At 48.6% G+C, this 15,566-nt stretch overlaps 1 protein-coding gene across 1 annotated transcript in view; it reads right to left on the minus strand.

The window, feature by feature from the left end:
- EIF4A3 (eukaryotic translation initiation factor 4A3) overlaps window positions 1-15,566 on the minus strand; it is a 119,695-nt gene that overhangs the window by 69,425 nt on the left and 34,704 nt on the right. The window contains exons 5-6 of the mRNA XM_029594489.1: window positions 13,329-13,461; window positions 1,925-2,005 (exon numbers count right to left, since the gene is read on the minus strand). Coding sequence (XP_029450349.1) covers window positions 1,925-2,005; window positions 13,329-13,461 — 214 coding nt within the window. The remainder of the gene's footprint in view (window positions 1-1,924; window positions 2,006-13,328; window positions 13,462-15,566) is intronic.

A 15,566-nucleotide genomic window follows, 5' to 3' on the forward strand; every position in this document is an offset into this window, starting at 1 on the left:
CCATCTATGGCCATGTCGATCAGATTTGGGTAGCATAGACAATGTGGCCAGTCTGGAGCTACCAGGATCACGTTGCCCAAATGCTTCCCTATCCGCCATAATACCTTGTCCACCAGAGACCACCGAGGGAAGACAAAGAAGAATCCCTCAAGTCTATGGCAACACCAGAGCTCCCATTCATTCTGAACTGTGTTCTGTTCAATGGCTGTAAAACCGTGATGCTTTAGTGTTCTCTTTAGTAGGGATACCCCCATCTTCTGTTAATGAGACACATTGCTGCCTCCGACAAACTCAGCTCAACACAGACCCCGGAACATCATGCTGCTATTGCACTGTTCCTCATAAGAACATGCCATACTGGGTCAGACCAAGGGTCCATCAAGCCCAGCATCTGTTTCCAAAAGTGGCCAATCCAGGCTATAAGTACCAGGCAAGTACCCAAAAACTAAGTATATCCCATGCTACTGATGCCAGGGGAACAGTCCCTCAGCACCCCGGAGCCAACATCCGGTCGCCTTGACAAGTAGAGAAACTGCAGAAAACCCCCATTGCTGAGCTCCCTCCCCCCCCCCCCCCCAATGCTGCACAGATTCCTTTAACTAGTTCCTTTTTTTTTTTTTTTTTTTTTTTAACTCTGAGAACAAATAAAGATACATAGAAACCTTTACTTTGGTGCAGAGGTTCCTGTCCCAGGAGTGCAGGCAGATCAGAAAAGAGCCAGATCACTGTTTAAATCTGTCCCCTTCACCAATCTTTAGCAACCCAGCCCCGGACAAAACATATAAAAGAGATACTTCTCTGCTCCACTGGGCTTGCAGTGCAGAACTGCCAACATGTTCTACTGCTAAATCGTGGGGGATGAGGGATCTGCACCATCAGATGTCCACCCCACGGACCTCTGGTCCGAGCTATCAGAAGGGTCACCCACGGCCTCAAACCAGGGGGGGTGGCCCTACCAGGACCTCACAATCCTCAGGAGGATCCAGAATTTTTCTTGTCTTTCAATTTCTCTCTTTCCAAACTGCAGGTTTTACACCATCTTCATCTGCTGGAGACAGAACTACCGAGGGACTACAGGTGTCCGTGAAACTCTCTCTGTCTCCATCTGCTGGCAGTGGGCAAAACCCAGGAGTCTTGACTGAGCTGGGTATGTACAGGGAGCATAATTCGTGGCCATAGGTCAGGGACATAATCTTTACATAGATACAACTTTGAAACTGCTCACTGTAGTCGATTTCTTCTTCTGGCTCTACATAGTAGGAAGAGAAGGCTACACTTTGTCATTATGATGCTGCTTTTTTTTTTTTTTTTTGTAGCACTGAAAAGTGCTGTTGTGGGGTTGCAGAGGTAGCGAGGCAACTTAAGAAGAAAGTAAATAAAAAATTATCGTCAAAGTTTTAAGGATTTTTACAGAAAGAAATATAGGAGAGAGAGCTCACATCCTTACTGTGCTCAGACAAAAAAATGATTGAGACTCACATGGGAATGCCTGCACGGAACTCCTGCATATGCTCAGTAGAGCTCAAAGCTCAAACTTTGGAGAGACAAGTCCATTTGGTGATGCCAGATGACATCACCCACATGCAATGACTAATTCTGCTTATCGATGGAAAAAAAACCAAAACATGAATACAGGCTCCATAATTTCATTCAACAATTACAGTGGTCAGTCTGCTCCTGTGGAAGGGGCATTGTCAATGGCCCTTGGACAGTACTATTTTATTTATGTGTATTCTAAACCACACAATTCATCAACACAGGTCCGAGTGACATAACTCCTTCATTCAGAGGGCAGAAAATGCTAGGAAAAATATATATACACACACATATATTATACTTTTGCAGCAAACAGATGAACAGTGATTAAAAAAAAAAAAGAAAACAAACGGAGTTCATGAAAATTGAATAAAAGATGTCTTTGTACCTTTATTGAGCATCTCATCAGCTTCATCCAAAACCAGCATTTTGATGGCACGTGTTCTCAAGCTTCTGCGACGTATCATATCTGTGAAATACAAAATAGGTACAAGTTACAGAGTGATTTATATGGGGGCAGAAATAAGTGTCAGCACACCAAATTGAAACTTGCTGAGACATCCATCAGCAGGCATGAGCCAGGGAACAGGAAGCCCAGTACCACAAGGAAAAGCAAGTTTGCTTACCATAAACAGTGTTTTCTGTAGATAGCAGGATGAATTAGCCATGCTGGCCCACCAGCCTCCCCGGACAGTCTCCACCTCGTACTTCGCAGATCTGCTTTAAAATAGACTGAGAGGAAGATGGCGCATTGCGAGAAAGGACGCACAGCCTCACACAGAGCAAAGCTCTGTCAGCTACTGAAGCTCCGCCTCGGCCATCCCGGAAGAGGCAGATGGGCCAGCACGGCTAATACATCCTGCTATCTACAGAAAACACCGTTTATAGTAAGCAAACTTGCTTTTTCCCCTGCAGATAAGCAGGCTGAATTAGCCATGCTGTCTGGGAGTCCCTAGCTGAAAAGCTGAGAGCACAGCCAGAAGAGGTACTCATGGATAGCTGGACGGCTGCAAGAAGTCTAAGTCCAATGAGCTGCGCTCACTCCCGATCACGACAGCGGACAGTCTCCCTGTTTGATGACTGGAGTATGGCTCTTCCCATCACTGCATCCGCCGTAGCTTGCTGGTCTATGCAGTACTGAGCTGTGAACATATGCACGGAAATCCACGTGGCTGCCTTGCAAATGACCTGGATTGGGATCTCCTATAGGTGGGCTACGGATGCTGCCATCGCCCTGACTTGATGTTCTTTTGGCGAACTGGCTAGAGTCTCTGATCTTTTGGCATAATAGTATTGAATGCATTGAGAAATCCAAGCAGAGAGGGTTTTCCTGGTATCTGGCTGTCCAATAGCATTCGGGTTGAAGGAGATGAACAGCTGGGAGGCTCTGGTTTTGGAGTGTGTTCTCTGCTTATAGTACATCAAGGCTCGCTTGCAGTCCAGCATATTCAGCCACCTCTCCCCCTCATTTTTATGTGGTTTTGGGTAGAAGTTTGGCAGGGTGATCGTCAGGTTGATGGAACTCTAGGTATGGTGAATAGTGGACAAGCACCTGTAGCTCACTGACTCTTCTTGCGGAAGTTAGGGCGACAAAGAATAGTACCTTCCAGGAGAGGTATCTCGGATGTGCTGAATCCAAGGGTTCAAAGCGCAGTAGCATCAGCTGCTCCAGAACGACATTGAGATCCCATGGGCTTGTGGAATGGCGGTCGAAGGCGCAGAATACCCCTCATGAAGTGAGGGACCAGGGGATGGTTAGAAATTGGCAGTCCTTGGTAGGGGTGGTGATAAGCCACAATCGCGCTGACGTGAACCATCACCGACGTCATCACCAGCCCCTACTAAACTAGAGAGTGGAGATACTCCAAGAGGGGCTCAGGGGAGCACGAGAAAGGGTCTATTCCCCTAGTGCCGCATCAAGCCGCATACCTCAGCCATTTTCCCTGATAGTTGTGCCTGGTGGAGAACTTTTGAGACTATATTATAACATCCTAGACCTCGGCGGGTAGCCTCAGGTGATTTAACACTGTCCTTTCAATCTCCACACCATGAGCTGAAGGGAGGAGTGCAACGGGTGAAGCAGGGTGCCTCCGTCTTGCAACAGCAGGGTTGCGCTGTGGCCCAGCGGAATGGGAGGTTCTGTGGAGAGACTAACAAGATGGGCATACCATGGTTGTCTGGGCCACGCTGGTGCGATCAAGATGAGATCTGCTAAGTTTAGCATGCACTTCTGTACAGTCCTTGAGAAGAGTGGTAAAGGGGGTATGCGTATAGTAGCCCTCCCGTCCATGGTATGAGGAACGCGTCTGGTGCCAGGTGATCCCAGCTGGGGTACACCGATCAGAACGCTTTCACCTTTCTGTTCTCTGTCGCGAAGAGGTCTGTGCGTGGCAGGCCCCAGATCTGGAAGATGGACTCCGCCACATCCTGGCGCAATTCCCACTCATGCGGGTGGAAGAGTCTGCTTGTCTGCAGTGGTGTTCTCCACCCGGGAAGGTAGGTTGCCTGCAGGATAACTGAGCATTCCTCTGCCCATTCCAGGTTGCACACCGCTTCCCTGCACAACATCCAGGAACCTGACCCTCCTTCCTTGTTTATGTAGAAAATTGTGACCTTATTGTCTGTGTGGATCATGAAGACTCTCCCTCCAAGGAATCCTTCGAACGTGCATAATGCGTTGCCAATCACTCGGAGCTCCAGGAGGTTTATCTGCTGAGTCCTTTCCCAGCGGGACCAGAGACCCTGTGTGCGAATGTGACCTAAGTGGGCCCCCCAACCTGTGTTTGAGGCATCCATGGTGAAAATCAGCTGATGAGCCAGGGGGCGCAGCAACACTCCTATTGAGAGGGTCGCAGGGTGGAGCCACCAGTACAAGTCAGATTTCATGCTGGGAGTAAGTCGAATTTGGCAAGACAGCGGTTGGGAGAATTGTGTCCACTGAGATTCGAGGCCCCACTGTAACCACTGGATGTGCCAGCATGAGGCACAACGTAGATGGTTGCCACCATGTGACCGAGCAAGGTCAGGAGCTGTCGGGCTGATGTGTGAGCCAAGTCCCTTATCTGCAAGGCTAGGGTGTGTAATGCATGGGCTCTGTCCACTGGTAGGAACGCCTGACCCTGAGCAGTGCTGATACGGGTGCCGATGAATTGGAGGTTCTGTGCAGGTTGAAGGCTGGATTTCTCGTAATTAATTATTAATCCCAGGCCTTCTAGACATTGAATCGTTGTGAGCAGATTGTTCCGCAACGTGCTGGGTTGGGGTGCACCAGCAACTAATAGTCGAGGTAGGGGAATAACTGTATTCCCTGTTTCCTGAGGTGACTGTTGACCTGAAAACACAGGTAGCGCCATGAGGAAGGGTGCATGGGGATATGCGATTAAGCATCCTTGAGGTCTAGCGAGCACATCCAATCGTTGGGTTGAAGAAAGGGCAGGATGGATTTGAGAGATGTCATCTTGAATTTCTTTGACAAGAAATCTGTTGAGGGCTCTGAGGTCAAAGATGGGGCACAAACCTCCCAATTTCTTGGGTACAAGCAAGTATTGGGAGTAGAATCCCTGACTTAGCCGGGATTTGGTGATCCACTGGATAGTGTGTTGCCGTAGCAGTTTAGAGACCCCTTCCTGCAAGTAGCTGCGATTCCCCAAGGTAAAATGATACTAACTCACTGAATGGGGAAGAATGGGCGCCGTCTTCAAGCATTGTGCATAGCCTTCTTTGATTATGGAGGTGGTGATGGCTTCCCAAGCTGCGTAGAAATGGGAAATCCTCCCCCTGTGCGTAGCAGTGAAGTGGCCCTTGTGCCTCTAAAAACCCTGCTAGGGCTTTGAATTGTTGTTGGTCGGCGGCAGACGCTGCTGCCTCTGGCTCCGCTGACAACCATGGGGCTGTTGTTGTGCTGGCTGCGGTGGCCTTGCTGGGGGGTAGGCCGGCGGGGGTATGCAGAATAGGGCCGAAAAGGGCGCCACTGAAAATAGGCTTTCCTGTCATTGGGTAGTACTTCTTTGATGCGGACTGTTCCAACAGGGACGCTAAAGACAGCAGTGCAATGTTCTGCTCCTTCAGCTGTGCCACCATCTCCCAGAGCTTGTCCCCGAAGAGGTTATCTGGGAGACAGGGGAGGTCCACCAACTTCTCATGGACATCCTCACGGATGGCGCTAGCTCTGAGCCATGCCAACCTCCAAGCGGCGATGCCCCCCGCCATGGTGCAAGCCGATGTTTCAAACGCCTTGTAGATCATACGCAGGAGATGTCGCAGACCTTTCTCTAGGTCAGGGAACTGCTGTGGCATCGTGTCCGGTTGTGAGGTGGTGGTGATGAAGGGCTTAAGGGACTGTAGGCACTCATAAATATTGCGGAATGTAAAATTAATGTTGAATTTTGGCATTCAGCATCCCCACCTGGAATGCCCGTTGGCTGAAGTTGTCGAGATATTTTGAGTCACACCCCAGAGGGGTATTTGAATGGAGACGTTATTTCTTGGCTCTCTTCATAGCCGACTCTACTACCATGGATGCGTGGGGTAACTGTAATGTGCTGTAGAAAGGGATTGCCTCGGGGGGCGTGGTTTCGCCGCGATCTAGGATGGCCGCACGCTTTTAGAGCTCCGCTCCCAGCCTCCTCCCGATAGCTCAAAAACGGGACTCCAACCCTCGTTTCATCCCCGCTAAGCTGCAGCAGGCGTCGGATTCAGCTTTTGATGGCGGCCAAAGAAAAAACAAGCAAACTTCAGCGCTTTTCTTTCGTGAAGGCCGCGCAGGAGATGCAGGACTCCGGGCCCTCGGGACCAGACAACATGGCGGACGCAGCGGAGCGCCCCGAGCTGGAGGCCCCGATCCTCTCCCCTCCCCACGTCCCCGACAAGGCTGCAAGCGACGCGGACCTACCCACAAAAGCTGTGCTCCGGGACTGGTTTATAGAGCTTAGGACCGAGATGAAACAGCACAAAAATGAACTTTTGCAGTCCTTTGCTGAAACGCGGGAGGAAATGAGAGCCCTGGGGCAGCGCGTGGACAATATCGACGTCATGGTGGAGGGGCAGGCTATGGCGATCCGGGATCTATCCCAGGCCAAAACTGAGGTACAGACAGAGATCGCTGCTCTTAATGAAAAACTAGAGGACTTAGAAAACCGCAGCAGAAGGTCCAATATCAGAATAAGAGGGATTCCAGAGTCACCTGACTATGTAGACTGCCATGCTATAGCCCAGGAAATTTGCCAATTTATCCTGACCCAGGACCCCCTCACTGAAGGCTCGGTTTCTAACCCTGAGGGCCCACGCATCGCCATAGAACGAGCACACCGGTCTCTTGGGCCTCGACGAGCTACTGGGCCACGGGACCTGATTATCAATCTCCAGAGTTTCTCCCAGAAGGAGAAAATCATGTTGATCGCCAGGAGCAAAAGGCTTTGGGGGTGGAGAAACCTGGAGATAGCTCTCTTTCAAGACCTTGCTCCCAGCACTTTGCGGAAGAGATACGAATTGAGAGAAGTCACCCAGGCGCTACGCAGTGCAGACGTCCGGTACAGGTGGCAGTTCCCATTTGCTTTAACTTTTCAGCATCAGGGAATCACCCACCGCCTGAAGACGACGGAGGAGGCAGTAAAGGTTTTTGCTCAAATTGGGCTGGAACTCCGTCTTTCTCAACCTCCCCAAGCGAGGAAGTCCCCTCCTAGAGATCCTAAATCGCATTGGCAAACGGCTGGGAAATCTAGGCGCAGGAACCGCGCCAAAACGGCTCCCGATGCTGAAGCACTCTCGGATCAAGGGTGACATGGACGGTCTGGGTGTATACACTGTCTTATTACTCTGGTTGGGGGACTGTTTTCACATGTTTTCATGTTCTACATGTTTTCATGTTTTTGCAGCTTAGCTATCTTTTGTTCTTACTAATTCGCTTTCTTAAATGCGCATTGTATTGCTTTTCATTGATGTTTATTGCTGCTGCTTATGATGGGTTGGACTAATCGCATAGGGGGAGGCTGGGGGATGGGTGGCCTCTTGGAGGGTAGGCCCCACAACCCCAGCAGGGACTCTGCACAACTGAATGTGCGGATCCGGAAATAGGGGGATTTATACCTGGCCCTTTGGTACCCTACTGACCCTATACACCTCTACGCTGGGACACATGGTTTGGTCTGGGGGCGGGGAGCCTCAAGCGCCTTTTGGCACACGTTCACCCTTACACTGTCAGGAGATTAGGCTGTCACGATTCTATATAGAGGACCATTATGACTCGATTTCTCACTCTTAATGTGAAGGGCCTGAACACCCGTGCGAAACGAGATCTGCTCTTCAGGGAGTTGAATAGCAGCAAAGCCACCATTGTGTTCCTGCAAGAAACGCATATTCGCAAAAGGCACGAACACTTGCTGAGATCGAAGGACTACCCCCACGCTTTCCTGGCGGCGGCAAACAAAACCTCTAGGTATGCAGGCACTGGTATCTTAATCTCCACTTCTGTAACCTTTGAATGTCTGGCATGGCGGCCTGACCCACAGGGGAGGTATGTCCTACTTAAGCTTAAAGTGGGTTCTCTCATATACACTCTGCTTTCTATCTACGCTCCCCACAAGGAGCAGGCTATCTTTTGGAAGCAAATACAAACCCTGCTGAATGATGAGACAGAAGGTTTTTTAATCATTGGCGGTGACTTCAACCTCACGTTGTGCCCAGAGAAAGACAACTCCCACTGTACCAATATCCTTTCTCGACGGATTACTCGAAAAGTACGATCCATTATTGGCTCCATCTCCCGTCGTTGGAACTTACTGGATGTTTGGAGGCACCGCTATCCAACAGCCAGAATGTACACCTTTTATTCCAACCCGCATAAAACCTACTCGCGGATTGATCTCTTCTTGCTGGATCAAGGTCTGCTGCCCAGACTTAAAGAAGCGGATATCCATGCGATTTCCTGGTCCGATCACGGTGCGGTCACGGTGGACCTCTTGGACAATAGAGCAATCGGCGGTCAGGCTTACTGGAAGTTGAATGCTTCTCTTCTGAAAAACGACTCTTTTAAGGAAAAGCTCCTGACGCATGTTCGAGAGTATTTTCAGCTCAATATGGGCCGGGAGGTCTCTGTAAGCACCGTCTGGGAGTGCTCGAAAGCGGTAGTCCGCGGCTTATGCATAGCAAGAGCAGTAGCTCTTAAAAAGGACCGAGAAGCTAAAGATACATTGTTAAGGATGGAGATTGACCGCCTGGCAAAGTTACACATGTCCAATCTCTCGCCCAACACCTATAGCAAATTAACGGCTGCACGTCAACAACTCCTGCAGTTACATGCCGAACGGACCTCTTTCCATTTAGAGCGCCTCAAACAAACGTACTTCGAGGGCAGCGATAAAGCCGGTCGGCTCCTAGCCCGCCAATTGAAGGAACGGGTCATGCGAAGTATGATTTCCAAGATACGAACCCCTTCTGGTAATATTACTACGGATCAGGAAGAGATCCGGAAGAGCTTCGTCGACTTCTATGCTCACCTATACAGGGGGGATGAGACGATCTCCCTTACTGATATCTTGTCTTACCTGGAATCAGTACCACTCCCTTCCCTCTCTGCAGAACAGCAAACATACCTTGACTCTCCAATCACAGAGGCGGAAGTTCGGGATGTAATCAAAAATTTAAAAAATGGAAAATCTCCCGGATTAGATGGCCTTTCTAGTGAATACTATCGTGAACTCTCCAGTGAACTAGCCGGCCCCATGGTCTCCCTATTTAATTACATCCGCAATGGGGGCTCCTTTCACGAGCACGCCAACATAGCTGGCATCACCATCATTGCCAAACCAGGCCGGGATCCCACTATTTGTGGTTCCTACCGCCCCATCTCTCTTATTAATCAAGATTTAAAGATCTTAGCTCGAGTACTCGCCTTACAACTCAATCTGTACTTGCCTGGCCTTGTCAGCTCCGACCAAGTAGGATTCATTCCCCAACGCATGGCAGCTGACAATGTCCGCAAAATTATAGACCTCATTTGGTGGGTAAAGAAGGAAAATATACCTGCTGTCCTCCTAGCCATAGATGCGGAAAAGGCCTTTGACCTTGTACATTGGCCGTTCTTATTCCAGACGTTATGAGCCATGAATTTTGGGAACTCCTTTTTGCAATGGTTACACCAGCTCTACGCGGCCCCGAAAGCGACAGTAAAAGTGAATGGGACATATGGGCCATGTTTTACTATCGGGCGCGGCACTAGGCAGGGCTGCCCCCTGTCACCTTTGCTTTTTGCCATCTTCCTGGAACCTCTGGCCTCCCGAGTCCGACACGCTACGCACATCCAAGGGATTGCACTTCAGGGTCATCAGTACACCATTTCCCTGTTTGCGGACGACATTCTGTTCACCCTAGCTGATCCTGTCCAATCTCTGGCGGCCGTGCAAAGGGAATTCACTGCATTCAGTAGTGTCTCTGGGTTCAAGGTTAACTCCGACAAATCTGAGATCCTTAATATCAATCTTCCCCAGGCGGATATCAACGCTATCAAGGCAACGTTTCCCTATAAATGGGCAACGGGCACCTTGAAATATCTGGGGATTCACCTCAGTGCCTCTCTGGAAGACCTATACAAACTCAACTATGAAGTGCTCTTTAAGGCGATTGATCGTGATCTCCTTCGCTGGTATCAACGGCCTTTCTCCTGGCTCGGACGGATAGCTATCACGAAGATGAATATTCTACCTAGGCTATTCTACCTCTTCTCTACCCTCCCTCTCTACCTGTCTGCCACACTACTGAAGAAGTTAGAGAAAAAAATTTTTGATTTTATCTGGAGGAAGCGGCCCCCCCGCGTGGCGCGTCGCATTTTGTGTTTATCAAAAAAGGATGGAGGCCTGGGGGTCCCGAACCTTACTGCTTATTACGCAGCGGCCCAACTGAAAGCCATCGTGGATATTCATAAGACCTTGGAGGCTAAACAATGGGTGCGTGCAGAGCAAGCCATGCTGGGTACAATGTCCATCAGTGCTCTGTTTTGGCAACCTCGCCGAACGTGGCGTCCGGTCACCTGCATGCCGTGGGCGCTTCAGACGACTCTGCTGGTCTGGAGCACGTGGAAGACCAAACTAGTTGGCTCTTTTCTCTATTACTATCAATCATCTCTATTCACCACGACACAGTTTCCAGCGGGTTTTACTTTGACCGCCTTTTGCGCCTGGTCCCAGGCTGGTGTGCTGACGCTTGGGCATGTCTATCAGGGAGGCCAACTGTTATCTTTCCCACAAGTCTGCCTACAGTATAATATCCCGACGGAGAATTATCTACCCTACGCGCAGCTACGGCACTTTCTACTCCATCTCACACGTCGACGGGAACTTAGACCCACTCGCTCGCTCTTTGAGCATTTCTGCGCAGGAGCAGACAAGCTCACTAAGGTCGCTTCCAAGATTTATGGTCTTCTGAACACAGTGCCCCTAGCTCTCCCACCCCATCTTCGCCAGTGGGAAAAAGACTTGGGAGAATCTCTGGACCCAAGAGAATGGGGCTCCATTTTTGCGCTGGCTAGCCGTTGCTCCATATCGGCGAGGCTCCAGGAAAACTGCTTCAAGCTGCTTTTTCGGTGGCACTTAACACCACAACGTCTGCACACCATCTCGGCTAAATACTCTCCCCTCTGCTGGCGCAACTGCGGGTTCGAGGGTACCTTTTGGCACACCTGGTGGGCCTGCCCCCACGTAGCCCGCTTCTGGTCGGACCTGCAGCATTGGTTTGCTGACCTTTTACATGTACCTGTCACTCTGACTGCTAAGGCGGTGCTTTTGGATGGTCAGATTGTGGGGTTGGATAGAGACCAGCGGAAGTTTGGCAGTCAAGTTTGGATTGCAGCGAGACTTTTGATAGCCAAATACTGGAAGAGCGATCGCTTACCCACGGTGGCAGAGGTCACAGGCCTTGTACGACATCACAAGCGGTTGGATTATCTCACGGCCCTTCGTCACAAGCGACTTGACTCTCACCGGAGGACCTGGACCTTCCTCCCTGCCTCATAAGTGCCTCTCATGAGTGCCTACTTTGGTCCTCATCGCAGTTCCCGGGTGGGCGGGTGACTTCACATTACTAGTGTTCCTTCACCTTATAAGTGTTCCTTCGCTCAGATGGTCCCTCAGTCAGAGCTAGCCATCAGTAGTCGCCAGCGGGTGGCCTGTCCTCCACTGCACCTGAGTGGACGCTTAGTTTCCTATCCTTCCTCTATGTTTATATTGCTTACTCCTGAGAAGTGTTTCTTACTGATATCTGCCCCACTGCATATCCGAAGTTCAATAGTCCTTATCATGTCTCCCTGGTATTCCTTTTGGAGGGTACTAAATGCCGGGTAGGGGGGAGGGGTGGGGGGTGATGAACGTTGTTTTATGACTTCATATGCGAACAACTGTAATAATTCAAGATCCATATATTGATGTGGTATTCTGTTTATTCTGGTGTACATGTTCTAGTCACAGTTGGTTCTTATGCTGGTTATGCAAAATTAATAAAATGTTTTAAACACAAAAAAAGAAAGGGATTGCCTCATTTGGAATTTGAAATTAATCTTCCTGGAGGTCGGTAATCCCGAGAAAGGGGACTCCAAGTTCTTGGTCATCACTACGTCCAAAACAGCGTGCGATGGCAGAGCTGTCAGCTCAGTGGGCATGTCCAAGATTTTTTAAATTCCTAAGACCTCCGCACAGGGGTCCGTCCCTTTCTGTGTCTCTAAGTTTAGTCTGTCCCCCACTTTCTCCACAAACTTGGAATATGAAAGATCTCATGGGGGGGGGGGGGGGGGGGGAGGTACCGGATGCCTCTCTGGAGGGTCTGATGGGTACCCCAAGGAACTGGGAGACTAAGGTGGAGAAGGAAAGTGACCCGGGGCTGGACTGCTGGATCGATGGTCTGGGCTGATATCTCCACCTGCACCGATCCTGTCTTATGCTTTGGCTCCAATGCATGTGTGACATGTCGTTTGCGCTTGGTCCCCAGTGACTCATCTTGATGGCATGATGCATCAGTTGAGTGAGCCAGTTGTCCCCTGCCGGCTGGCACCCAGCGCATCTCCCGCCGTTCTTTGCGCCTCGTGGCTGCACCAGGAGTCCCATGGAAGAGGCTCTTTTGGACTGTTTAGGTCGGTCCAGTCTGGGCCCTGGGGAGGAGTGGGCCAACAGGTGCTCCAAGACGGAGGCATATGAGCTGGAGTTATCCTCTTTGAGCCTCGCTATTTTGGCGGTGCGCTCCCACTGGACCCGGGGGGATATGAGGCCGCAGTCCCAGCAGTTAGACATGTCGTGCTCCGGGCCGAGACACAAATAACAGTAATTGTGCCCATCTGTAGCAGACATAATTTTGCCACACTGCAAAATTTGAATCCTGGTGGCCATGGAGTCATGCTCGGGACCAAAATCTGATGTTCACTGAAGAAAGAAGAACTACGACGAGAGGAGTGAAAAGCTCCACGTGCAGCCTGCAGCGCAGAAGATGACTGGGAGGAAGATGGAACCGCATGAGAAAGGACGCGCAGCCTCACACAGAGCAAAATTCTCTCAGCTAGTGAAGCTCCGCTTCGGCCATCTCAGAAGACATCCCTGGACAGCATGGCTAATTCAGCCTGCTTATCTGTGGGGAAAAAGTAACAAAACCACCAAATTACAGAAAGCAACTAAGTCCAACTGGCCTTCTGCAAACGGACACATTAGTATTTCAACCTTGCAATGCCTGAACTTATAACCAGGCATTGTAAGAAAAGTAAAAAGAACTTGTTTGCTTCAGCTGCTGCTGCGAGTGAACATTCAAACTGACACGCTTACCAAACACACGTCCCGGAGTGCCAGCTACAACGTGCTGACCATAGTCCAGCTTTCTAATATCTTCTCCAACATTCGTCCCTCCGATACATGAGTGGCATTGAACATTCATGTAGTCACCCAGAGCAAGGAGGACCTGTGCAAATGAGAACAAAATTATTTACACACTAGAGCAAGAGCTTTCCCTGTGACACAATGCCTAGATACACAATAGCTGCAGATTCTGCGACTAGCTAGTCTGTTTCGCAGGCATTTACTCACCTCTGAAAATAGAAGTTATAGGTAGCCAACAGTAGATTATGACAAACTGCTGTGCTATAGTCTCATCTCTGCTGTAATTGTTCAAAGCAGTGGTTATTCACTACCAATCCTGGAGGGCCGCAAATGGGTCAGGTTTTCAGGATAGTCCTAATGAATATTCATGAGATAGGTTTGCTTAGCCAGTGTGCATGCAAACCTACCATGAAATTTCATTGGGGTAGCCTGAAAACCAACCTATATGCAGCATTCACAGAATAGAATACCACTGCTTTAGAGACTAAAACCTCCAGAGAAGAATAGCTACTCTCAGCATTACATATACATGGCAATGAACTGTCTTTAGAATTTTCATATTTACTGTGTTACTTGTTTGTTATAATCATAGGTCACACAATGTTTTTTTTTTAAGATGATTTTTCAAATGCAAATTAAAAAGCACTTAGCTTATTCATTGATTTTGCATGTCTCCACAAGAGAACACTGCCTGAGACGCAGCACGTCTAAGGAAATGAAACACTGGCACAGTGTCAGGCAGTGTTCTCTTGTGAAGACATGCAAAATCAATGAATAGCTAAGTGATTTTTAATTTGCATTTGAAAAATCATCTAACAAAATAAATCATGTGACCTATGATTATAATAAAGACAGTTTTTTAAAAAGATTTTATTGACTCTATAAATGAGTTCTTTCAGCATCGCTATATGACAGTCATAAGATATATATAAGGCGGTGTTATCTTGCATTTAGTTCACACCTTAGCACTAGACAGTCCAAAAGCAGAACTTACTTACCTGATAATTTCGTTTTCCTTAGTGTAGACAGATGGACTCAGTATCAATGAGTTATGCTCCCCTGCCAGCAGAGATGGAGTCAAGTTGCAAAGCTGACGTCTCAGTACATATACCCTTGCAGAGACCTCAGCTCTCTAGTATTCTCTTCAAAAGCCAGATTTGAGACAGGAGCCATGCTCTCTAACATTTAGGAAAAAGACTAAAAACTTGGCTTTTCAAAAAAGCATTTCCAAGCCTTGAATAAAACCTCCACTCAATAGCACAAACTCATATGCAATAACTGGATCTAAATACGAATCAACCAATATCAACCTTAAACCTACACTCATCAATACCTGCTGAGTTTTTATCATACCATTACCATTCACATCTGTGTCATATCTATTCATTTATTTATACACTTTGCTATTCTATTACATTAATAGGCTGAAATGTAAATAGTGCTCTGTTCAATCTCTCCCCTCTTCCAGTTCCAAGTTATTTTTCCCTGTTTTATTGTAACTTTCTCACATCCTTTATCTGATTCACTGTATTTAAAGTTCAAGGTTCTTATTGAAAATATTGTTTTTTACGTTACGTTATGCTTTACACACTTTGTTATTTGTAAACCGGGTTGATGTGATGCCTGACATGAAACTCGGTATAACAAAAACAATAAATAAATAAAAGCTACTGTGGACATACTAATGAAAGGACGATTAAAAATAAGGTTAAAAATAAGATTAAAAATGGATAACCGTAACTGTACTCAACCAAACACTGAACTTCAGTAAGAATATAGGTACCTCAAATATAGGGACTGAATGAAAACTTACCCGTGATCCCTAGGACTTGAGGTCCACTCCACAGGAGGGCCCGTGGCGCAGTTCTTGGGCAGCCAAGGGCGGGATGCTGAGTCCATCTGTCTACACTAAGGAAAACGAAATTATCAGGTAAGTAAGTTCTCCATTTCCTAGCGTGTAGCCAGATGGACTCAGGACCAATGGGAAGTACAAAAGTTACTCCTGATCAGGGCGGGAGGCTGCCCGTGGTCTGGTCCTGCCTGTGCAAAGGCTGTGTCCTCTCGGGCCTGTATGTCCAGCCGATAAAACCTGGAGAAGGTGTGCAAAGAGGACCACATCATAGCTCGGCAGATGTCGACGGGAGACAGCAGTCTAACTTCCGCCCATGAGATCGCCTGAGCCTTAGT

The sequence above is a fragment of the Rhinatrema bivittatum genome, chromosome 3 (genome assembly GCF_901001135.1).
Source record: "Rhinatrema bivittatum chromosome 3, aRhiBiv1.1, whole genome shotgun sequence".
Taxonomy (NCBI): Eukaryota; Metazoa; Chordata; class Amphibia; order Gymnophiona; family Rhinatrematidae; genus Rhinatrema; species Rhinatrema bivittatum.